This window comes from Ammospiza nelsoni, chromosome 9 (genome assembly GCF_027579445.1).
Source record: "Ammospiza nelsoni isolate bAmmNel1 chromosome 9, bAmmNel1.pri, whole genome shotgun sequence".
Taxonomy (NCBI): Eukaryota; Metazoa; Chordata; class Aves; order Passeriformes; family Passerellidae; genus Ammospiza; species Ammospiza nelsoni.
Window position 1 is genome coordinate 32288643 of NC_080641.1, and position 25452 is coordinate 32314094.

General features: G+C 45.0%; 1 protein-coding gene across 1 annotated transcript; it reads right to left on the bottom strand.

Moving 5' to 3' along the window:
• Positions 1–6082: 6082 nt before the first annotated feature.
• Positions 6083–24131, bottom strand: C8B (complement C8 beta chain). The gene is made up of 12 exons (XM_059478302.1): positions 23963–24131; positions 22498–22624; positions 21308–21449; positions 19912–20053; positions 18483–18615; positions 17670–17867; positions 16085–16325; positions 13817–13945; positions 12997–13160; positions 9817–9970; positions 7831–7899; positions 6083–6497 (listed from the first exon to the last, which is right to left on the bottom strand). Exons 1-12 carry the CDS (start codon positions 24031–24033, stop codon positions 6346–6348), a joined length of 1722 nt encoding a protein of 573 aa, XP_059334285.1. The 5' UTR covers positions 24034–24131; the 3' UTR covers positions 6083–6345.
• Positions 24132–25452: the final 1321 nt, after the last annotated feature.

The window sequence follows — 25452 nt, forward strand, 5'->3', positions numbered from 1 at the left end:
CTGCATGGAGAAGGCTTCAGCCTAAAGATGCTGAAGCATCCTTGCAGAATGCAAGCCCAAACTGATGAGGAATTTTAAATAAATAAATAAATAAATAAAGCAATAAATAGAGAGGCTCGAAGGCAACCGTTGGGCAGAGGATGTTCCCACACAAGCAAAGGCTTTTCCCCTGTAAGATCAGTGATGAATTGACTATTAGCACGCAGGCATTTTATCTCCCAGGCACACAGAGCCTGAGAAGATGCTAACAGGCTGCTTGATTTAAGGGGCTTTTTTGAATGTGAGACGTAAATCTCAGCACAAGAATGCACACAGTATTGAACTGTGTCCAGAGAGCAGGGAGAGAGCCTGCAGCTCCCTGTTCTTAATGAACTGCCACAAAAACCTGGGATGGACGGGAGGCCAATGGCACTTCATTTTACTGAGCTTTTCATTGAGCCCTGAGAAGGAATCAGGCATTATGAACAACAACAGCACCAAAACCTCAAAGCACAAAGCAGCCCTTCTGTAGGCATTTGAATGGAGAGAGGGAGCAGAAAGGAATGGTGGTTTAGAGAAAGAAATTGCTCAGGTGCTTGGAAATGCTTGTTTTTCAACTGTGTGTCAGTGGGGATTTACAGGCTGACACTCAGCTGATGTAAATCAGTGTTGCCCCTTCACTGCAGCTGATTTATGGCACCTGAAGACCTGGCCCCATATTTTCTTTTGTGGGCATGTTTGCCAAAGGCCAATTTTTTCACCACTTTTTTTTTTTTGCTTGTAAATGAAACTAGGGGCTGAAAACAACAAACCATGCTGTCTCAACTCCTGAGATGGATTGTTCTGTGAAAAAATCCCTTTGCTGGGGGGCAAAGCTATGGCCTTTTGTGCCAACCTTGCTATTTCAGGTGAAGGAGCTGTTCACCCAGAGAGGAATTTGCTCCCAAGGGTTTGAATTTGGGGTCTTCTGTGTTAGGAAATGCAGGAGCACGAAGCACCCCTGGATCAGTGGGACTTGGACATCCAAAGAAATGTGAAATGTAGGATCACAACAGGTGATTTAATGAATTTTATTTGGCATTAGGCTGCCTGCTTATGTGGGAACATGAGACAGGGCTCTTACACCAAGGACCAGTCTGGATCACAAGCAATTCTTACCTTTACATCGACTTCTTAGGACTCAGGAAAATGCCTGCAAGTAAATGAGTACAAAGTCACCTCAGTCAGAAAACCAAGTACACTTCTTTTTTGACCAGAGGGGAGAAATTAATGAACAGAAAGATCTGATGCCTTGGAGGCTGGGAAAAGATGGGGCCTGCAGGAAAACAACCTGCATCCTCAGCTTTTAGAGCTGTTTCTGAAAGGGTAAATCACAGAAGAACCACCCAAAAAAAAAAAAAAAAAGAAAAAAAAAAGAAATAATAATTCCAAGTGATTAAAGAAACTGCATGCAAAATCCCACCACGAAACATATAAATAAAAGCAGAAAAGCTATGTTTTGCCTGCAACTGTTAATTTTCCTCACCTCACAGCCCAAGGCACTGAGACGCAAACCCAAACACCAAACACCAAAGGCAGGTGGGGAGTGCTCCTCTCCTCCCTTTCCACCCCAGGGCTCAAACATCCACATGCTGAAACCCAGGAGCAGCGAAGCTGAAGTCAGAAGAAAGGAAGAAGCTGCCTGTACGTTCTAGGGAAAAAAAAAAAAAAAGATTATGAGCAATTACACATTTACAATGGCAGTGGAAGAAGCTAATATATCTCATGCTGAAGTGGGCAGCAGGAGAGTTGTGCAAGATGAGATAAGCAGCAAAAATGTTCGTTTCTTAGTTAAACTAAAAGCTTGGAGGGTACAATAAAACACTGCAGCTCCACCCGGGTTTTAATGAATGGATTTTCCCCTCTTGCACACTGCCATACATTTGATATAGTTATTTATCCTATATATTTCTGGAGGCATATTTCCCAGGAGACCTTGTTTATCTGGCTCATAAGCACATGATGGATGTGTGGCGCTTTGGATAAATGGTATCACAATCAGATATTTTTATGGATATAGGCAAACTGGGTTATTAACAAAGGAAGGGCAGAGAGGAACCAGCACGCAGAAGAAAATAGGGAATGATTGATGACAATACACCTGAGGTTGCAAGGTGTAGGCTCCAGATAACCAGCTAACAGCAGAGGAGATAAGGGCAGTGCTTGAGACAGAGCTGTTTCCTACCTCAGGGTCAATGTCACATCAGCTGCCCCAATGTCCCTCTGAGCCTGGCAGTTTGAGCAGGCAAAAATTCCCTGGCAGGAGCAGCTCAAAAATTGTTGCCTTCCCTTTTTATAAAGTGGAATGCACAGGCAGATACAAAACTCTTAATTCCACCAGAAAAACCTGAAACAAAAGAAATTCCAGGTTCTTGAAGAGTTTGGGGAGGGACTGGTGCTGGTGGTGCTACCCTATTGTGTCCACCACAGTGGGTCCTGTGGTGCTGCACCACAAATAAATAACAATATCGGTTTAAAATGGTAATAATTACTGTATTCAACTCTAGCTTTTGGATTTACAGAAACAGGAGGAATTAAAATGGGATATAAAAGGAAGATAAATATTGCCGGCCTGGGGCTATTTACAAATTACGAACGGGACAGGACTGCTGTGGAACGTGCCTTGAGCTGTTTTATTTTTCAGCATCAGTCTCATTTCATGGGTATGACAATGGGAAGATGCCAGCAGCTCACATCCCAGACAGCAGACTAAGAATTTAATGTTACAACTTACTTCATAAGTTTCTTGACCAATCACACAAAGCAAAAGCACATTGACAGTAGTTCTATCTAATCACCATAAGCACACGTACTTTTGGTTAAAATAATGCTTGCTTATTTTGAATACAATACTTACTTGTAAGCCTTAAAACACAATGCACAGAGCTCCATTATTAAGCCTTAACCTTCCTAATATCTTGCTAGATAAACTTTGCTGTAGCTTAGAGAGTTATTCTAGACAAGCGTTAATACACAGACCAGTGTTCTATTTGCCCTTGCTTTTCCACAGTTTAAATAATTTTTCTGCTGACCAATCTCATGGCAACTGCATAGCTCTGCTCACAGTTCTACTATCTGAGGCCTGCCTTTTGCAGCTTTCCCAAAACCCTCTGATTTTGTAGATTCCCACAGATAAACCTGCAGGCATGATTTGACCTGAAATCTGGCAGCTGTGCTGGGTGCTCACTGGGCTCTTCAGCCACCAGGCTAAAACCAGGAGTCTGAAATCTGGGGACTGCTGATACCTCTGCATGGCCTTTCTGGGTAGCTTCCAACAAAACAGCTCAGTGTGGGAGAGAACCTGGGCAGGAACAGCTACATCCATCCATGAAAGTGGGAGGAACAGCAGCATGATAAAGCAATTTAGCAATGCTGAGTTTGCAAAGCCCCAGCTGCAGCCTGGACGATGTTCCAGCCTCACAGCTGAAGTCTCTGTGTGATGTGACACCACAGGCAGCACATGAATCCAGGCTGGAAAGCACTCCAGCTTCCCACTGCTGAAGGAGGTGTTAGAGTGGCGAGATTCCCGCAGGTTTTGTGCTGGGAAAGCTGGATGAGGCCATCACAACACACCTGAAATACCTTCCTGGGAGTTCCCAAAGCCAGGATAACCCAGCAGCAATGCCTTCAAGCAGGGAGGTGCAAATAAATAACAGCCTCTCCATGTTTATCCTCTTCTTTTCCTCATGAAAACTTGTGAAAACACAACATGGGATGCAGGAGAGCCCAGTGAGAGGAGAACCTTAAGCAGAGGAATGGGCTGGAGCACTGCTGAACACGTGCCCTCACACCAGGGTTATTAATCTGAACTTACACAGGGAGGGAGAGTTAGGAACACCAGTAAAAGATGGTACCAAAATTTAATGCCAACCAAAATGAAACAATAAAAGCTTCAGCATAGTATTTTTTATTGCCCTCCAGGTTATAATAAATCATTAGTTAGGTGAATCAAAGCACAGAATCACAAGGACAAGATAAAGTTATGTCCTTTATGAGAGGTTTCTAAGCCTACAGGCTGAATATTCAGCAGCTGCTGAACTCACACTTCAGTGAGACTATCCTGATGATGATTGTCAAACCTCTCCTCTCTTCCTCAAAAAAAAACCCCAAAAAATGCAAAAACGCAAATATACGAACTCAGGTACTGTCACCACTTCAAAAAAATCTGTGTTTTTCTGGTTTGGGAACAACATTCCCAAGTCAGGTCACTGCACTTGGCTGTCCTTGCAAGTGAAGAGAGGCACCACTGCTGTGTGTTTAACCAGCTGGATGATCAGGAAAGGTGGTTAAATTTACAAAAGCCACTTGACTCATCTGAGAAATGTCCTTAATCAGATTACACTGGTGATTCTCCAGAAGGGCAGGCAATGACACTGCAGTTTGTGTCCTTAGAGGTGAACCATGCTCAGGGCCCTCCCTTCCAGAGCTTCTACTGCAAAAAACCTGCAAACACCCTTCAAAAAACCTGGAGGAATACCCTCCTTCACACAAGCACTGACCCCTTTGACCATGACCCAAAATAGAATCTCTTGGCAAATTTCCACCACACAAAAGATATTGCAGCTACAGAGAGGAAAAGGGAAATGTTTTGGGTTGGCAGCTAAATGATGAAGGCCGTAATGAGCACAGAGCCCTCTTGTTTTACATATGCAATGTGCTCTGCCTTTCTTCAAGCTGTCACAGGAGCCCTGTGGATAAGTGTGGAGGCGGCATGAGGGCTACAACTAAATGCACGTTCCATTGTTCAGGTGTCAGGGAGCCTGAGCTGCTCGCACAGGAATTGCATTCAGACAACGTCAGTCTGAAAGGAAGGGAAGGGATGATGCCAGCCCACCAGCACCAGCCCTGCTAAAAACCCCTCAGAAGAAGAGTTTGACCTTGCAGATGTGTTAGAAGACTCACAGCACTCATGAGCAACTTTGCACTGGTGGAATTGCCTTTTGGAGCAAAGCTGTGCCTGGTTATTTCACAGCAGGCCCAACCAAATGCCTTCACAAAAATCATTTACCATCAATAAACCTTCAGGAGGCAAGTCCCTAGAAGGATGCAGGCTGATGAAATGGGGCACAGTGCTGTAAAGCTCCTCTGTTGTTACACCTGGACTGTGATATGTCGCAGCCATATTTTATGGAAAATCCTTTCCTTAGGATTTTTCCTTCTGAGAAGCTGAGAAGCCTCAGGAACAAAATGTAAACATTGATTATCTGCTGCTGTGGAATGCAACAGGTGCATCTGGGATTGGTCTCATGTGGTTGTTTCTAATTAATAGCCAATCACAGTCAGCTGGCTCGGACACAGAGCTCGAGCCACAAACCTTTGTTATTCATTCCTTTCTATTCTTAGCTAGCCTCCTGATGAAATCCTTTCTTCTATTCTTTTAGTATAGTTTTAATGTAATATATATCATAAAATAATAAATCAAGCCTTCTGAAACATGGAGTCAGATCCTCATCTCTTCCCTCATCCAAGAACCCTTGTGAACACCATCACAGCGATGCACAGCCCCAGGGATGGTAATAAAAGGTAAACCAGTTTGTGTCTTTTCACAGTGAACTCTCTCTGAGTCAGATATCCCACCCTGGGTAGACCCAGCAGCAGCTGGAATACTGGATTTAATGGGACCAGACTTGTTAATCACAGCTTGTCTGGGGCAAACACAGCTACTAAGGGCAGAAGACCTCAGGGGATGTGCAGACAGCTTTTTCAAAATGTTCCATTTGTCCCACAGCAGCTGCCCCTGGATCCCTGGAAGTGTCCAGGGCCAGGTTGGACAGGATTTGGAGCAACCTGGGCTAGTGGAAGGTGTCCCTGCCCATGGCAGGGGTGGGAACAGAACAATAAATTGTGAGAGCAGGGTAGTGAGGCACAGTGGCTCTAAATGTCATGTTAGATGCTGCTGTGCTCATTGAGATTTAGGCTTTAATGTGCTGGATTTTGCTGCACACGACACAGGAGCTGTGCATCAGTGCACACCCTGCTGCACGTGAGATCAAAGTGTCTCCTCTTATCTCACAGGAACCTTCACCAACGAGACAGTACAATTTGAAATCAAGCAGCTACCAAATGCAGAGAGAGATAAAGTTTGTCTCATTTAGCCCACTGCAACAAAAACAGGGAAAAAACAAAATATTGAGGTCAGTAAGCACATTCAATCCCACAGGACGATGCACATCCAAAGGTGTGGCTCCTAACACCCTCCCAGCTCCCAGTGGCTCCTGAAATGTTTCTGATTTGGTTGAGATCCATGGGCAGAATGAGGCCAGCTCAGACAGCCAGTGAGGAGATGCCTTCCCAAGCAGTCTGGCCATCAGTTTTGTGTGATTCCTCCTAGCAAGGAACAGTCTCAGAGTCTGGCCCTGAGCAGGAGGAGCCACCATTCTGAGGGGCAGGGTTGTTGCACTGTCTCCTCCTCGTCCTCTGCCCTCCTGAACACGGGGACCAGCTGGCCCAGCACCCCCAGCCTCCATTGACAGCAGCATCTGGAAAAGAAACAACAACAAAGCTGGAAAGGAGCAGCAGAAACAAGCAGCTTTCCATGGGAAGAGCTGTCAGCTCCCATGAATTGTATCTGAATTTGACTCTGCCCCTGTTCACATCACTAACAATGCACCAGATTCATTAACAATGAGGGATTGTTTCAGAGGTGTTAATTCTCTATTCAGCATTCCTGGTGTTTGTTCAAACTACACTTCAGGTAGACATGAAAGGCAATTAGCTTTATATTTGCTTGAAGGATGTTTCTCTTTGTCTTAATCCAAACCTAGATAGGAAACAGACCAACTAAACTTGTCTCAGCCACATTTCGAGGTGGTAGGGGCAGTGTTAGCACTTCAGTAAACAACAGCTTGACTATTCAGCTTTCCCTCCATTGCTTTTCCTATTACACTGATTCTTCTGGACCCTGAGCATGTGAGTGACATAAATTCAAAATACTGAGAATCACGGAGGCAACACATAAAAGGAGGAAATGGGAGCGAGAAATGAAGTTACAGTGTTGACAAATGGATGGATGTGAGCTTTGGGAGGCTTGGATGTGACTGTGAGTGTGAAAAACAGACTGAAGCAAGGTGTCAGTGACTCCACCATTCAAGGCTCCATGGACTGCCTTAGAAACATCCAAAAATTTACCGCCTTGTTCAGAGAAATCTTGGCTTAGAGTGCATTTCAGCCTGGCTCAGTTTGGACACAGCCATGCAGAATGAGTCCTGGGTAAGGCTGTAAACAAAGCCGGTGATAAATGCACTGCATCAAATTGTGGGTTGGTGCCAGAGCTCTGGGTGCCTGGGATCTGGTATTATTTAGCATCTAAATTAATGAGCTGGAAGAAGTAAACAAAATGATTAAATTCATAGATGATCCTAAACTAGAAGGAGTTAAGAACATCAGTCAGGAGGCAGTGGAGATATAAAGTGACCAAGAAGCATTAATAAATGCTTCAAAACAGAATAATAAGATTTTAAGATTAAAATGCACGGTAGCATATCTGGTGGAGAACAGTTTGCAGCATGCTGGCTTTATCAAAGGGAAAAACTTAGGAAACCAAGCTGTTTCTTAAGGAGGAGACCTGAGGTCTTCCAGGGATTGTAAATCAGGCAGGAATTCTTATTTTGATCCAATTGCAAGGCATGTACATGCAGAAATAAACCCACCCTCTGAAGAGGGCCCAGAAATTCAGACGAGGGCAGGGAAAATACATCTGTCCCCTTTGCAGGGGTGCACTGGGCAGACTGGGGACAGGCAGGGCTGGCATCAGTCCCCTGGACACCCTGGCCAGCCCTGGCACAGCTGGGATTGTCCCTGGGCCCCTCTCACCTCTGCTCCTGCTGATCTCACAGGCGCTGCCCCTGCTGCCCAGGGGACACAGGCACTCACACTCTGCTCCTGGAAGCAAGCACAGCACAGATGGGGGGATTACACACCTGGAGAGAGACACATTTACCAGAAGGCATCCACTTCTCCCCAGCACTTCATCTTCTGGGAGCAAGGGACACTGGGGGAAATGGCATCATTTTTCTCCCGTGCTGAAGGGATCAATACCAATAACCAGGGGAGCTGTGACTGCCCTGCACCCCCTCTCACCTCCCCTGACATTTGTTCCTGAGGCAGCTCAGCCTCAGACTCACTGCTGCAATTCCACGAGCCAGGGGACCACAGAGTCCTCCTGCTCTTCTGCAAAGGAGATCACAGAATCCTGGAATGGTTTGGTTTGGGAGGGACCCATCTCATCCCACCCCCTGCCATGGGCAGGGACACCTTACACTGTCCCAGGGAGCTCTAATCCCCATCCACCCTGGCCTTGGACACTTCCAGGGATCCAGGGGCAGCCACAGCTTCTCTGGGCACCCTGTGCCAGGGCCTGCCCACACTCACGGCCAGGAATTCCTTCCCAACACCTCATCTAATCCTGCATTCCTTGTGGCCTCCTCTGGACTCATTCCATCAACTCCTTTTAGCATTTGGGGTTTCAGACCTGGACGCAGCCCTGCACGTGGAGAAAGCTCCTGATAAAGAACAAACTGCAGCATCAAGAAAGAGCAAGCAGGACAGGAATACCCTAACTTGGCTTTGTGGCAGAGGAAAAGCCCAATATCCCAGCTCTGGCTGCCCAGGGATGTGCAACCCATGTCAGGAACCTGGAGAAGAGTTCCCGCTTAGGAAAATACTTGGTCATTTAAAACCTTTGCTGAGGAGCTCCTAAATGAAACACTAACCTGGACCCAGCTCCTACAAAGTTATTTAAACAAAGGTCACCATGAGACAAATGCTTGAAGTGCTACAATCAGCTGCTTCTACCTGAAGTGATCATTTCTGCATTAAATACAATTTGATGATAACAATTCTCATCAGGACTTTTGCAGATGCAGATTGGAATTAGGCACTTGACAAAATGGTCCCTTTGTTAGAAGCTCTCATCACATCATATATCCCTTGTTTAGGCAGAGCAGTTTTCATTCAATTTATTTTTCCCCTTCATTTTTTAAATCACAGCCTGCTCACAGAGGAGGACAGCTTCTATCAGAAACAGGGGGAGGTGGTGGTGGTGATCACTGTGCTTGGCACTTATATGGTGCTTTTCATCTTCAAAACCCTTTTACAAACACTAATTAATGCTGAGACAGTAGTCACTTCTCCAGGAGGATGGAAGCAATCTTAAAATCAAAAGGAGGAGACTCAAAGATGTCAAGGATTTTTTTTTTTTAAATGCATAACTGAGAAGTAACAAATTTTTCTTTAAACTGATACATATAATGGTTATTCCCATGACAAAGACACATCCCTCGGCTTTACTACCTGTACTTACCAGGACTCTAAAAACACAGCAACTTTATAAACACAGAGTAATTCCCTGATAAAGAAATGACAGAAAAAACTAGAGCAACTTGCTTGCCACATGCTCCCCACAAATTCCCAACTAATTTCCTTATCACTCTCTACATCCCCCTGGAAGGTGCCTGTGCTCAGGTGGGGTTGGGCTCCTTCACCAGGCAGCACTGAGAGAACCAGAGGTCACAGCCTCAAGTTGTGTGCCAAGGGAAATAAAGGCTGGAGTAAATTCTGAGATTCTTTATCTTATTAAAGATAAAGTTCTGGAATGGCTGCCCAGGGAAGAGGTGGAGTCACCATCCCTGGGTGTGTTTAACAAAGCCTGGATGTGGCACTGGGTGCCAGGGTTTAGTTGGGGTTGGGGCTGGGTTGGACTCAATGATCTTGAAGGCCTCTTCCAACCCATTGATTCTGTGAATTCTGTGATACTGTCAATTCATCAAGAGGGCAGGAAAGAGGAGCAGGCCCCTGTACCTCTCAGGAAGGGGATGCCATTCCCAAGGCAGGGAGCACAGCGACAGGAGCTGCTCTCCAGCTGGAACTCATCCAGAGCCCGGCGCAGATTCTCCTTTATTTTCATGGAATCAGCCACGTCAGAGGGACTCACCAGCTCATACAGTGGCTCTGCCTAAAGGGAGGGGAGAAACTGCATTAATTCCCAGTTAATTGCCATGCATTAGTCCCATGAGCATCCCAAGGCTGGGTGGTGGCACGGCTGGAGGGGGAAATGGAGGCTGTGTGGCACAAACTCCAGGTTTCCCATTGCTGCTTGCTAAAACCTTGTGAACAATGAGGCCACGATGGCAGGAATACTCCCAGGGATGCTCCCCTTGGTTTCCAACACCAGAGGAGCAACAAACCTTTCTGTGTAACAAAATACAGCAGCCAACCTGTTGGATAAGAAACAGGCTCAGCTGCACAGGAGTTTAATTAAATCCTCTCTCATCCATTTTTTTCTGGTACAGGCATTTTTAGATCAGATTTGCCCAAACTTACATTTTCTGAGTGAGCTCTTACTCTGATTTTAAAAACATCCCCTAAAAACCATCCACAAAAATCTCCCCCAGCACAGCCAGAGGCACCAGTGACAGATTCACACCAGCACTTCCACCTTCACCACTCCTGCATTTCAAGGCAGGTTTTTATCCTTATGGAGCCCAGATAAGGGTTTCATTGCCTTCCAAAGGGAGAGGATTTGATCTCCATCTGCAGATGGAGTCAGGGAGAGAAGAAAAGAATTTGCACAGTGTAGTAAAGGTACAGAACCAAGGAGACTTTGGCTCACTCATTTATTTTCCTCCTGAGAAAGTTAAAGTGGGGTGTCAATATGGCCAGTGGGATGATAATTCCATGTGCCATGAGAGGATCCATCCCAAATTCCCATCCTCCCTGCAGGGATGCTGCCAGGCAGTCCACACGCACAGGAAGCATCAAAGATCACCCTCCTGCCAACACAGGCTCACACTACAAGAACTAAAGAATGTTCCAATAAAACAAAAGAAATTCCTCATTTCCTGCTGCTGTACATCCACTCTCCATCAATTATCTGTGATCCATACTTTGCTTTTTGAATTCAGACCATACAAATGAGGAAATACACTAAGAGTGACCTGCCAAGTCCCTCCAGCAGATGATTTATGAACTGATTTGCTTTAGTTTTCCCTAACTAAGCATTCTTGGGCTGACATTTAGTCACACTCCGCTGGCACTTTTGATCTTCCAGCCCCACAGGGATATTGGTATGGAAATGAAGATACCAGATCCAAATTACATCTGCCTGAGGTTTTTCACTGGGCAGTCTGGTCAGCGATGCCAGGCAGGACAAAGAACACCTCAGCTCCTCATGGGAGGTTTTTCTGAGAGGGGATTTTGCGCACAGGGCTGCATTTCTCTCTCTCCTGCCCTGAGAGCTCCCAGGGCATTTCTGGAAGGTCAATCCACAGCACAGCAGGGGCTGCAGCAAGTACCAGATGGGCACTGGCTGTATTTCCAAATTACTGATTTTTGCTTGCTTCACCTTTTTAGAATCCACCTCTATCTTGAGAAACAATCCCCTTTTATAAATGTAAAGATTTTTGCCTAAAATTAAATTTCACCTAAAATTAAATTGTAAATTTAGATTTTACCTAAAATTAAATTTTGCCTAAAATATAATTTTAAATTTTTTGAGAAGAAACAACTATAAATCAACGTCTACCTCTACCAGTCCAAACTCCTGTTTAAAAGGATGTTCTCTTGCACCTTTGTACTGTTCACTCATTTTGACATTAAAGATGATGAGGCAGAATTGCTGCACACTTCTGGCTTTTTTGCATTTCTAAAACTCTCCAGGGATCAAAAATCCTTGACTTTTCCAAGTCTAAGTCCTGTTTTTGAGGCTCAGCCAAGCTGCACAAACATCCAGACATGCACAATGAAAATGCACCTCAAAGAATGGTCACTGGTGCTCACAGAAGTTGATAAACATCAAGGAAAATAGAAGTCCTTATAAAATACACGCTACCAGATACAATTTTTGGTAAGCTATACATTGGTAAAGCAGAAGGTGATTATCTGAATTGCCTGGCAGGCAATAAGAAATGACATCTGCACCGCCCAGTTGAAGGGTTAAAGCTGTTTACTTTGTGTATTTCCAACCACAGCCCCTTTAAAGCATCCCACCTTTGCATTTCTGAACACTCACAGAAGCTGCACAATAAGATCTGTTGTCACTGCCATATTTCATGAAAATCCTTTTGCTAGGACTTTTCTTTTGAGAAGCTGAAAAGCCTCAGAAGAGAAATGTAAACAATAACTATCTGATGGCTGTGGAATATGGTCTGGAGATGCTTTACCAACAGGTGCATCTTTGATTGGTTTCATGTAGGTTGTTTTTAATTGATGACCAATCACGGTCCAGCTGTGCCAGACTCTTGTTCAGTCACAAGATTTTGTTATTCTTTCCTTTCTAGCCTTCTGATGTCTCCTTTCTCTTTCTTTAGTATAGTTTTAGTATAGCATTTTTAATATAATATATGATATAAGATATATATATTATATAATGTAAAATAATGTAAAATAATGTAATGTAATATAATGTAATATAATGTAATGTAATGTAATGTAATATAATATAATATAATATAATATAATATAATATAATATAATATAATATAATATAATATAATATAATATAATATAATATATTACATTACATTATATTGTATAATGTATTACTACTATAGTGTAATATAGTGTAATATAGTATAATGTAATATGATATGATATAATATATGATATTATATGATATGATGCAATGTAATGTAATGTAATATAATATAATATAATATAATATAATATAATGTAATGTAATATAATATAATGTAATATAGTTATATTACATTATATTGTATTATGTATTACTAATATAGTGTAATATAATGTAATATAATATAATGTAATATAAGATATGATATGACATAAGATATGATATGATATCAACCTTCTGAAACATGGATTCAAGATTCTCATATCTTCCCTTGTCCTGGGGACCCACAAACACCACCACAGTCTGTTATTCCTGATTTTTTTCTTTTTTCTCTAAATCCTGCTTATTTAAACGCAGAGTTTTCCCATGAGCTCAGCTGTTGCTGGAGGAAGGGGAGGGTGCAGTACCTTCAGCTTGATGATCTCAGGGTTGTACTGCACAGCATCTCCCCACAGCTGCATGAGCTGGGCCGTGGGCAGGTCCTTGTGGGCCAGGGTGGTGATCTCCTCACTCGCTCCTCCGCGGACCAGCACCTGGAAATCCTCCACAAACTGCTTCCTGGCAGTGCTGTCTGCAAAATATCACTCAGAAAAGTGCCCAGCTGCGCCTTTGTGGGCTGCAGTTATCACTGACACCAAAACTCTCCCAGGCAGGACCCGTCCCACCCAGAGGGCAAAGGAAAAAGGGCACAGGTGCTGCTCAGCTGCAAAGTGTGTCCTGTGTCCCTCCTGCTCCCCTGCAGGAATCCCCCATCCTGCACCCTGCATCCCTCCCCTGAATTCCTTCCCCATGGTTTTAAGCTCACAGCTCCTTCCACAGCCCCATGCTCCTCAATATTCCCAGTTGTCCCCCATGGATTTCCAGGTGCACCTTCCTCCTGTGCACACCCCCAGGTCCCCACAGCCCCAACACCTCCCTGTTTTCCCCATCAGGGTGCAAAGGGAGGCTGGGTTGCCCTGCTGAGAGACGGGGGTTGATGTTTAACACAGAGCTGGGCGATGGTTGATAATCCTTGGGATGCTGAGCAGATATTCCCTCTCTACACAGGCAGTCTTGGAAAAACCCCAAGCTCTGAGGTATTTCCCTCTCTATTAAGCCTGGCTGGGGTTAGCCCCACACTCAAAAGTGGCTGTGAGGGAGTGGGCGAATATTTCAGGCAGGGAAAATGACAAAACCTTCCTTTCACTATGACAAAGAAATGAAATGGCAGAGGTGTTCAGTGCTTACCTCCAATCTCTTTCAGAAGGGCATTACAGCCAGCTGAATCTACTCCAAGCCCCACAGAGAATTTACCAAAATTCACAGCAATGTTAAAGCCCTTCTGTGCACATTTCTGGACATCACTCAGAGAATAACCTTAAATACATAAAAATTGTAAAGTTTTAATACAATTATTTCATGTTTTATGTCCACATACAGAGAAAATGTGATTTATAAGTATTTTTGCTTTAGGAAAAGAAAAGAAAGATATGAAGAAGGTTATTTTTTGGGTTTTTTTTTGTTACTTAACAGAACTATGTGAAATGAAATCTCTACATTTTACAGAACTCAGAAGCCAAGTGGAAATGAGAGATAAATGCTGGAAGAGGAGGATTTTCCACACCCCAGCTGTGGGTGGAGCTGCATTGGGTGGGAACACAGAGGATGTCTAAGCACAGACTGCCCACCACCCTTCTCCATCCCCAGAATTACTTTAGGAGGAATAGATGAAATAGATTTTCCTCCTTTTACCAGCTCACATCTCCAGTTCTCTGCTGCCAGAGGAGCCTTAAGTGCTACCTGGAAATTTAGATTGGATACCAGGAAACATTTCTTCACCAAAAGAGTTATCAAGGTGGAGTCACCAACCCCAGAGGGATTCATGGGACATGTGGATGTGGCACTTGGGGACATGGTTTAGCGATGGCCTTGGCAGTGCTGGGTTAACAGCACTCCCTGATCTCAGAGAGCTTTTCCAACCTAAAGGATTCCATGATTCTAAGATGTGGCAGATTGGATTCTGTGGGAGAGCAGAGCAGGTACCAACCATGTCACACAGGGTGGGATACCAGATCTGCAAAAGAAAATTTCAGTTCCAGCACAAATATAACGAGGGATTTGAAGGGGAAAACCTGAATGCTCAGACTGGACCTACAAAACCCTGCTGAGAACTTACAGCCCAGTTCAGCACTTGTGTGAAAATGTTGTTATTGCTGCAGGGTCCTGATCTGGGGCAGCAGACACTGAGCATTTTGATGCAAACAATAATAGACTTTAATTCAAACAAACGTGGCTTGTGACGGGCCCACAGCACCAGCTGAGAAATTGGGAAGCTCTGTTAGAATGTGAATACCTGAAATGTGAATCTAAATTCTGTCCCTCTCTCTGACTGCAGGGTGAGGAACTTCCCACACAGCAGAAGAACAAACAAGGAGAGCATTACACAAAGCAGAGCCCAGTAAATGCCTCTGCAAACAGACAGCAGAGGCAGTTCCTCACTCCCCTGCCAATGAATAAATAATTGAGAGTGCAGCTATTGATTAATGTCACACTGCTCACTCTGTCCTACACAACAATCATCATTCCTCTCAACAAAGGGAGCCAGAGCCAAAGAGCAGGAGCAATGTCAGGCACAGGAGTAACCCAGCAAATTATTTACTGTTTCCTACATGCTGGAAAAGCTCTCGAGGCTAAAGGTGTTCCAAGCCTGCCATTTGAAAGGCAGTGGAAAAAGGGTGAAGCTTTTCAAAGCTAACAGAAGTGTTAAGATCCACGATTCTCATTCATCTCAACATCTTGTCAGCCTCTAAAATGCTGTTGTCTAAAATGCTTGCCACAGGGCTTTGTGAACTAAATCCAGCCCATGATGCTGAGCATGCTTTGAAAACCTCTTTATTCACTGCCTCTACTCCCACATTTCCTGAAGGATTTCTTTGAGATGCTGTTGAGCCCTTCTCCCATCACCTCCCTCTCCCTCTCAGACCTGAGCCATCCCTGTGTGCCTGCTCAGAGGTTTCCCACCCAAAATCCAGCCCCAAAGTGTTGGAATGTGCCCCCCTGTTGACGGAGTGACAAAATTTTCCTTTGTCCCCTTAAAAAGGAAAGAAGCTCAGAAGTTTCTCTCTTCAGTTAGGTGGAAAAGCCATCTCTTAGGCCTGGGGGACTTCACCTCAAACTTAAGGATAGCTAATTGGACAGGAGCCAAAAAGTCCCACCTGGGCAATTTACTAGAAAAAGAAGAGAACAAAGAAACTAATCACTTTTGTGAGGTGTTTTACCAAGAGCAAGAACCTCTTGCCCTGGCTCAGTTTTTCTCTGTAAAGAATTTATTATTTTACCTTTTATTAAAACCTTTTTGCTTCCAACACTGCAACAGAAGCCATCCTGCTGATTTTATGCCTCCAAAGGCAGCTGAGCTACCTTGGGTGAGAAACGAACCTCCAAGAGCTCACGAGACCTGGCTCCAGGAGGCTCCCGTCACTCCAAAGCTCCTTCCCCACCATCAGCTGCACGCACCTGCCTCTTGGAGCTCGTGGCTGTTCATGACCAAGGTGTACTCGTAGGTGCCTCCCAGAGTGGCCTCCTGGATGAAGTGTGTCCCGAAGTCCCTGAGGAGCTCCCGGTACTCTCCGTAGCTGTACTCCGTGGGCAGCTGCCGCAGCCGCCGCAGGAACTCGTGGTGCAGCATCAGGGCCCGGGGCTTCAGCTTGTACACACCAACAGCCAGCTCACAACGGGCGTGGAGGAACTTGCTGGACTGCAGGAAAGGCAGGAGAACCCACGAGGAGGGAGGGATGGCATTGTCAGGGCAATGGGAGTTTGTTATTTGCAGTTAAACCATCAGTGCTGGTTGGGATTTGTTGATTTCACAGATTCCAACTGGAAACCTTATAACTGGAAATCTTATAACTATTTTTCATCTAGAAACCTTCAATTTTTTGCAAAAGCAAAACTTTCAGTAGTAAAAGTTCCTGAGAGTCAGGCCATGATGGGACACAGGAAAAGGCAGGGCCCAGGTTCTGCTGTGGCGCATCCAGAATGCAAGGACACCTCAGCATCCTGCAGGACTGCTTTGCCCCTAATGAAACTTCATCTCTCACAAGCTCCCTCCTGAAAAATTCTGACATCTGAAATCAGAAGTTGTATGGGAAATGGTCATTCTCTGGCTGAGCTAGATTCATATTTGTATTTCACAAACTATGCCCTTATCAAAACTGAAAGGAAAGAAGAAAACACAAACTCTCTCTCTGTCTTTCTCTCTCACACACACATTTAAATATGGTTCTGTGCAGATATGTAAACATGGATAATTTTTCTCTCTCCCCTTTCTGGCATCAAAGTCTGGAACAGAAAATGTCTTCCATTATGTTCAAAGGATTTAGTGTTCAGTTGTCTGGGCCAGCAGGACAAGCACATCAGGGAGGGATCAGTATAGAACATTGCAGCTTAAATAATAAACTCAGGACTTAATATTTGGTTTATTTATGAGTATCTGTTGCAAATGTTTCTCATCAATCTCTGATCTTGTTGTGAGAAATTCCACTTTGCAGGAAGCAAATGCAAGGAATACTTTGCCATTCCTGAGTAAACTTTATACTGCAAGGAGATTGGTGATAGTATTACACCACTGATATGAGCTACCTTAGTTTATGGCAATAACAGATGAAAAAAAAAAAAAGAAAACAAATTATGGCAGTCGTAGGAGTTACAGATTCAAGTTGAACAGGCCTTTCAGTTTCAATTTTTCACTACAAGCATTCAAAGGTGGGTGCCCAGCAGGGCAGTGGACAGACCACACTGAGAATCAGAGAATTTCCACAGCTGGAAGGGACCCTCAAGCATCACTGAGTCCTCTCAACAAGCTGTGGCTGCTTTCAAAGACCAAGCAGCCCAGATCCTGGCTGAGAGCTGAATGGAAAAGCTCCTGGGTGCAGCAAACACAAAGGAAGACACTGTGGGAGTAGTCAAGCCTTGAACAAATGGCAGAATCCAGTTGGGGAAAGGATTTGATTTATTCTAGTGCTGGATGCTGACCTGAGGAGGAGCCTCAAACCAACACACACACACACACTTACAAGGAATTAAATGGAGCAGTGCTTACACTTGAAGAAAATCTTTTCATCCTCTTCATGAACTTCTTGAACCTCATGTCATTTGAGCTGTAACCAAGTTCAAACACTTTTGGTATTTTTATACCGAAGCTGAAGCTTGACTGCGTCGCTTTTGCCTTCAGGACAGTGCTTTCATAATTTGAGTAGGAGTCATATTCAGTCATTGTAAATTCATATTTGCCTTTGGTCTAAACAGAAAGGAAAAACAACACGTCTCATTTCCTGCACAGCGATTGTACACCTGAAGCGTGGGGAAGGAAAGCAGACACAAATATGGTTGTGAATTAATGCTTGCACTTTGAAGATGAAAAGCCTTGTATAATTGCAAAGCACTATTATTATTAACACAGGTACTTCAAGAATACTTGATTTACAGCAGCAGGAAAGCTCCTATCTCGTCCATGCTGCAAGGTCCTCAGGCTTTCACTTAATATGTCAATCTTATGCAAAGGAGGTGAAATCTTAAACACAGGCATCAATTAAAGCACAAATTCTAAAAAGAAAAGGTTTCCTAGTGGGCAGCACTCAAAACCATCACGCCATCAGGAGCACTAAGGTCAAATATATATTTAAAATGCAGCTTTGATGCATGACAGGAACAAGTTTTCACACAAAGCCTGTGGTGTGTTCAACATCGTGGGTATGAGGATGTTCTAGAACAGGGTAAAAATCAGCCTGATCCTATTGGGTGTCAAGAATTTTGCGATTTTTTTGTACAAAATGATCCAGCAGTGAAGATCTGGGCACTAAATCCATTGGAATATGTGTGTGTGGGTATATTTGCAGGTACATTTGGCACGCACCTCTGGCGTGTAGCTCTCCACGTTGTAGGGCTTCCTGAACCTGGTGTCTGTGATGTAATGGGGAGAGCATCCCCCAGCATAGTACCTGTGATCAAGGACCAGCCCCTCCAAGCTGTTTGTGAAGATATTCAACCTGTAGGTGAAGCAGAGCAGCAATCTTTTATGGCACCATCAGTTCAGAGCTAAACATGAATGTCTTGGCTGAGAGAGACAAAAGATTGTTTCATTTGGCCACAGGCTCTTTGCTTCACACTTCTTTATTCAGAAACCCCAAAAGAGAGCTTGGCCTCTTTCACTGTCCAACCAACCCAGGTGCTGCAGAAGGACCTGACTAATGAGAAAGCAAAAGACAGAGCTGAATTTTGACACTTGATGAATATAAATGGCAATTTTCATCCCGCAGCTGTGAATGACACAGCACTGGCAGTAAAACACATGCTGTGGCTTTTACTGGAACTCTCCAGGAAGAGCAGAACAAACTGGATCAGCCAAACCCCTCCCCACCAGGCTGCTCACCCTGAGCACCCCCAAATACCCACAGCACCCATCAGAACCTTCAAAGCCAGATTTGCCAATCCATGCCATCAACCCAGACTGATTTGTAATTCCCACTTCTTCGTTCTGGTTTATCAGCCAAAATCTTTGCCAGGTTGACCCAGGGGCAACCAGGGGTCAGTAGATCACAGTAAAAATTGTTGGGGAACAACAAAAGAGACACTCAAGCAACAGCTCAAGTAATCCTTGAAAGCACAGGGAGTTTTCCTTTGATTTCTGGGGATGATGGACAGAACCTGTCTGCTCCAGGAAAGGATGCAGCACTGCAGTTTGTGGAGATGAGGAGATTAAACCCCATCACTGGCTTTTCCCATTGCTGCTGGTGGGGTGAAACTTCATCAAAAAAAACCCCACAAAAAACTATCAGAGCTCCAGGACTCTGTTGGATCTGCCTCTCCTGATTTTGGGGAGAGGGGCTTGCATGATAATGACACTGAAGCTGTAAAAAAATTAACTCTAATTTTAGAACAATCTGGAAAAAAAGGGAAGTCCACTAAAAGCAAATTACTGAGCAATTGTAGCTTCAAAGAGATGAGAAGCATGTTCCTATAATTGTCCAACATTATTTTTAATTTTGATTAAACTCAGAAGTACAAAGCATTAGCGATGACATGTGCAGAAGCCATATCTCCAGAGAATAATGAGAAAATTATATTTTTTCTTGCAATATGATTTTCCTTTTTCTTTTTTTTTTTAATGTAAAAAGCAATTTTTTCCCTGCAGAGTAAGAAAAAAACCCTCTTTTCACACAGTCTGATCTTACAGATGGGCAGTGTGCTGCTCCAGCTTTCCTCTGCTCAGTGTTTGTATGAAGTCACATTAGTTCATTCTCAGTCTTAAGGAAGAGAGCATCTCACCAAAGTCACAGCCTTACCCTTTGGCCAGGTTCTCTATTCCCCAGTACTCTTCCATCTTCTGGTCACATTTCCTGAACACTTTTTTGCAGTTTTTCTCATCTGACTGGTCCCCACAGTCGTCCTCCCCATTGCAGAGCAGCCTCCGTGCAATGCATCTCCCTAGGGTGGAAGGGGAAGGTCACCCATGAAACAACCCGTGGTCACACTCCCTGACATGGGCTCTAGGAGCAAAACAGAAAATTCCTGGAATGAATGGTTCAAATCTAGCTGGGAAAAAAAAAAATCTTCTCTATCTGCATAGATCCCCAAAGTCCATCTGCTCAGTTTCACTCAAAAGCATCATAATCTTAGAATTCCTTGCTCATCTTAGGAAAAACCCACAATAATTAAAAGTATAAAAGAAGTGTAGAATTTTTTGGTAATTTTTGGGTTTTTTTGAGAGAACAAATATGCTGTTTCAGCAGGCCTTGTATATGGCATTATTTTCTTTCTCTCTCCCCATGTCCACAATTACTGAGTGCTTTCAGTCTCACCAAAACACTGGGAGATGCAGAGCTGAGGCTTTTCCTTTGCCCCATCTCAGGTGCTGAGCTCCTGTTGCTGTCCCTTGTGCTCCAGTTTTTCTGATACAACCAGGTTACAATTTACTGTTTGGAGGTTTTAAAGATGGCTAATAGCCTCACTGACACAAACACCAGCACGGGAGGAGCCAGGTCAGTTCCTGCATCCCTCTGGCCCAGCAAACTCCCATGGAAGCACAAAATTCAGCACAGTGACATCAGGAGTGTGACACCTGTCCTTTGTGCTACAGATTTTGCTGATATAACCAGGTTACAAATTCCTATTTGGAGGGTCCAAATTCCTATTTGGAGGGTCTAAAGATGGCTAATAGACCCACAGACACAAGCACAAGCACGGAAGGAGCCAGGTTAGTTCCTGGCACCCCTCTGGCCCAGCAAATCCCTGTAGAAGCACAAAGTTGGCGTCAGGAGTGACAGCTGTCCCTTGTGCTACAGATGTTGCTGATATAACCAGGTCACAATTTACTGTTTGGAGGTTCTAAAGATGGCTAACAAACTCAGTGACACAAACACAAGCACGGAAGGAGCCAGGTCAGTTCCTGGCATCGCTCTGGCCCAGCAAACTCCTGTAGAAGCACAAAGTTCAGCACAGTGGCATCAGAAGTGACACCTGTCCCTTGTGCTCCAGATTTTGCTGATATAACCAGGTTATAATTTCCTATTTAGAGGTTCTAAAGATGGCTAATAGCCTCACTGACACAAACACAAGCACGGAAGGAGCCAGGTCAGTTCTTGACATCGCTCTGAGCCAGCAAACTCCTGTAGAAGCACAAAGTTGAGCACAGTGACATCAGGAGTGACCCCTGAGCAGCACAGTCCCCCAGATCCTTACCTGTAACTGCACACACAAAGCCATCACAGCGAGCTCTGCTCCTGCAAGGGCTGTTTGTGACACACTGCTCAGCCTCCCTGTCAGAGCCATCACAGGGATCTCCACCGAACTGAGAGGGCTGTTCCAGGCGGGCAAATCTGTACTGTGATGAAAATAAAAAATATTGACTCAAGTGCACAGAAATGGTGAGTTTTACGCTTCTCTGGTTGAGAAACAAACTTTGCGTCGCCGGGATCTGATCTAAGCGCGCTCTATCATATTAAAAGAGAAAAGTGTCAGCACACAAGTGTGAAGCTGGTAATTTGCCTCCTTTCAAAGGTTTCTGATCTGCCACAGTTTTAATTTTACTGAGGAAGGGTTGAGGATTGGGAGGGATGAAGGAAAGTTTGCTTTTCTTTGACAGTTTGTTTAAATGAGCCTGACAGTGCAGTGCGGGACTCTGCAAGAGTGAGGAAGGATCCAGTTCCATCTCCTCTCTTTCAATTAGTGCTGGTAACGACATCCCTTGTTATTTTCTGTCAGTGTATTTACTTGCCCCTCTGTATCATTAGGGATTTTTTTCCGCCCACAACACTGCTGTGAAGCAGTCAATTACTCCATCCAATATGTTGTCCCTCCTTTTTTCCCTGGTTTCTGAGATTAACTCTTTGATACGAAGCTTCACTCTCCCCCCACCTCCCATCACTGGTTATTTCTGCTTAAGCCTGGGAACAGCTTCTCCAACTTGTTAGCAGAGGTCTCTCTAGCAACGGGGATTTCGCTCTTCACGCTGTTGGGATCATTACTTTCATTTGATGGGGCTTCTGGGGTGGAAAATGCTGCCTGGCAGACAAGAAAAAGCATCTTAATCCTGAGAGGCACCGAGCGTCTCCAGGTCCCACAGGGGACCATTAGTGGGGAAGGTGCCTTGCACTGATGATGGAATGACAGGACTGTATTGGAAAGTCCCTGCAAAGCCTGGCCTTGCACCTTCTCAGGACAGAGAGGCATCCTGGAAAGCACTGGAATTACTGGGGGTGGTGAGCTGGAGAGCTAAAAGCCACCTGAAAGGAAAGCCCATGGTCTCATCTATACAGGGCTTTTCTCATCAGCCCCCCTCAGTTTGACCAACCCCACGGACAAAAAGGATGTGGCTTGAAGGAGGTCTCACCTCCTGGTTTCTCAGTGGTCCCCAGAGCACAGACACTCACCCTTTTCTTGTGGCAGGGGTCACACTTGCTCCAGGAGGACCAGGAGGACAGGATGCAGTCGCGGGGCTGTGGTGGGACACGGCCGAGCCTGGCCCTGGCCACGCTGGGGCTCGGGGACTCCTGGCCACTGTGACCAACAACACGAGAGCTTCAGGATGTGAAACTGTGAGCTCTGGCCCCTCAGCCTGTGCCTGTGTGAAACCTCACACCAAGGAGAGCTAACACTCATCACGCTTTGTGACCTCTGGATTTCAGTCCTCATCCTGGTGGCATTCATTACACTGGCACTGATTCTGTAAAGACCTGATCCACTCTCCAGCCAGCATGGGAAACTAAACCCACAGCCCACCAATCTGGGCTTCACCTCAGGCTGTGCAAGCAGTAAAACCTTCATCAGTTGCTGCCCTTGCTCTGTGGCTCCAAGGTCAGACATCTCCACCATGAACATCAGTCCCAAGGAAAGGCCTGGCATGCACTCAGCATTTCTCAAAAACAGGCTTAAGTGTCTCTCTCTGCCCAGCAGCCCATTTTCCCCCAAGCTGGCCAAAGACACTGGTTTAATTCTACTCTCAGCTCATGAGTCATTAACCCATTAATCCCTTTCAACCCAGTAACAAGCCTGAACCCCAAGTGAGCCTTCACTGCTCACCCCAGCCACTCTCACTCCCTCACAGACAGCTGTCTCCAAGGTTTCCACAATGCCACAGTTAAAATGCTGCCTCCTCTTTTGGTGGACTCAGGATTTCTGATTAAATCCTTGTCCCAGACAAATGCTCCCTTGTTGCACCTTCCTCAAGTGGGGAGCTTTAGTAAAATGTTGACAATTAGTTTCTTTTCATGCCCAGTTTGACAAGGAAACTACCACAGCGATGTTCCCAATTCTTCCAACCCTGACAAGGAACAGCATCAGCTGAAGCTTTAAGTATGATTTAGTGCCTGGCATGGGGCTCACATTATAGCATATTAAAAATCACATTGAATAAAGGAATTACAAAACCTCATCAGCTTGCTGAGGCATGAAATCAAAGCTCAAAGTTCAGAGAACAGTGCAAAAATATAGTTAGATTGGAAAGATTGCAAGATGCAGTTCTCTGAAACAGCAAAATCTATTACAGCAGCAGAGAAAGGAACAGCTCTCAGCCACATTCCCACCACTTCTGCACTTTAAAGAGAGAATACCCTGTGTGCCCAGCCCTCTGTGGGGCAGCCAGCATGGAAGGAGGCTGCATGTTCAACCAATTCCACGTTACAACACGAGCATGGCAATTTGTCAGCTCCAATTCATCACCAGGACTGCTCCTCTGAAGGCAGAAACGTCGCCCTGCTCCGACTTCCAAACGATGCCTTTGCCATTCATTAGAGCTGCAGAAATCACTCAGGACAGCAATGACAGCCCCTACAACACCCAGGCCTGTGCTGACCCTGCTGGTTTCTCCTGCCATATCCTGCAGAAGCTCTCACTCACCCAAAGCCATGGGCAGTGTGGGTGCCCACCACGGCACACAGCAGCAGCAGCAACAGGAATTGGGCGCTCATCCCTCCGAGGTTCTGTGCAGCTCCCAAACCACCAGCACCCCAACTCTGTCTGTTCTGGGGGTTTGAACAGGGTTCAAGCACAAAAAAGGAACTGCAGAGCTGCTGTGCCGCCCTGTAAACAGCAGATGAGGCAGCAGCTGGCAGGCTCACAAGGTAAACGCTGCTTTGGTTGGTTAGCAGACACACGGCTTTCCCGAGGCCAGCAAAGCTCTGCCCAGGAGCAATCTGCACCTTCCTTTGCAATGCTCCTTTCAAGGAACGGGGGAAATGAATATTTCAACAAACGAAACATGTTTGAGTCTTGGCAAGAGGGAAGTGATAAGTAAACTCAAGTCGGCTTTCTAGGAAGAGAGTGCAGAATCATTTATTTATGGCTGCTTTTCATGTCTGTCTTCCAGAGCAAGGTCAGACACGAGGCATAAGCATTTATTCTCATGTCTCAGGGAAAGCCTTTTCCCTCAGAGTGCCCTTCCCTGTGTCTCCTGCTGCTGGGGAGGACAAGAGCCCCAGCCCTGGCTGGGCCATGCCACACCACAGAGATTCCCTGCTCCACATCCCCAAAGTCCTGAGCCCAGGAAAGCAGGACCTGCCAGGGTATCCAATGTAATGTCTTGGCGTTTTCTTGCTGCTACAGAGTCATTCTCGCTCTTAAATGGTCCTGACTGGGCTGAGAACTTACCATGGGCTGGTGGCCATCAGTCAGCTCAGCTGGGCGTGCAAAGGCAGATCAGACAGAACCTGCAAGTTTTTCTTTGGTTCCTGTTGAGCCTTCACCTCCTGCTGCTTCTCCCTCCAGGCACAGCTTTTTGATTCCTGACACATGAGAGTCTTTCCTGTCATTTTCCTATTAGTCTTAGCCTACAGCAAGCACCTTAGAGAGAGCAAAATTCTCTGAATCTGTGTTTCCCTGCACAAAATCAGGAGGATCATTGTGTTTTCCCAGCCTTCCTCTAGCTGGACAAGATCTTTGAGAAGACAGAGCCTGACTCTGTGCAACTCTGGCTTTTAGCAGCACAATCTCTCACGCTGGGACACATCTCTGAGTGCTTTGGTGATACAAAGAGTAAATACATTTTAATTTGCTCAGCATGGCAATGATGGGTGCTATACATATAATGATTCATGTTCAGTAATAAGACACAAACCCAACAAGCTCAGTGCCATTACCTGGATGAGTGCTACACCTTAATTTGTCACAGTTACCTTACATATGACATTATTCTGCCTGTGGAGCCACATCTCTGCAACATCAGCAACAGGCTGGGACATCTTTCTGGCTTGGCAGCCTGATGATAACATTTAACACAGAGAGGCACATTAACCGAATCCTTGTAGGAATCTGCTCCAAATAAAAAAATTGTATTTCAGGCAGCCCTTTTTTAACCCAGAGTTACTGAGCACAGTGATAAACTGCCCTCT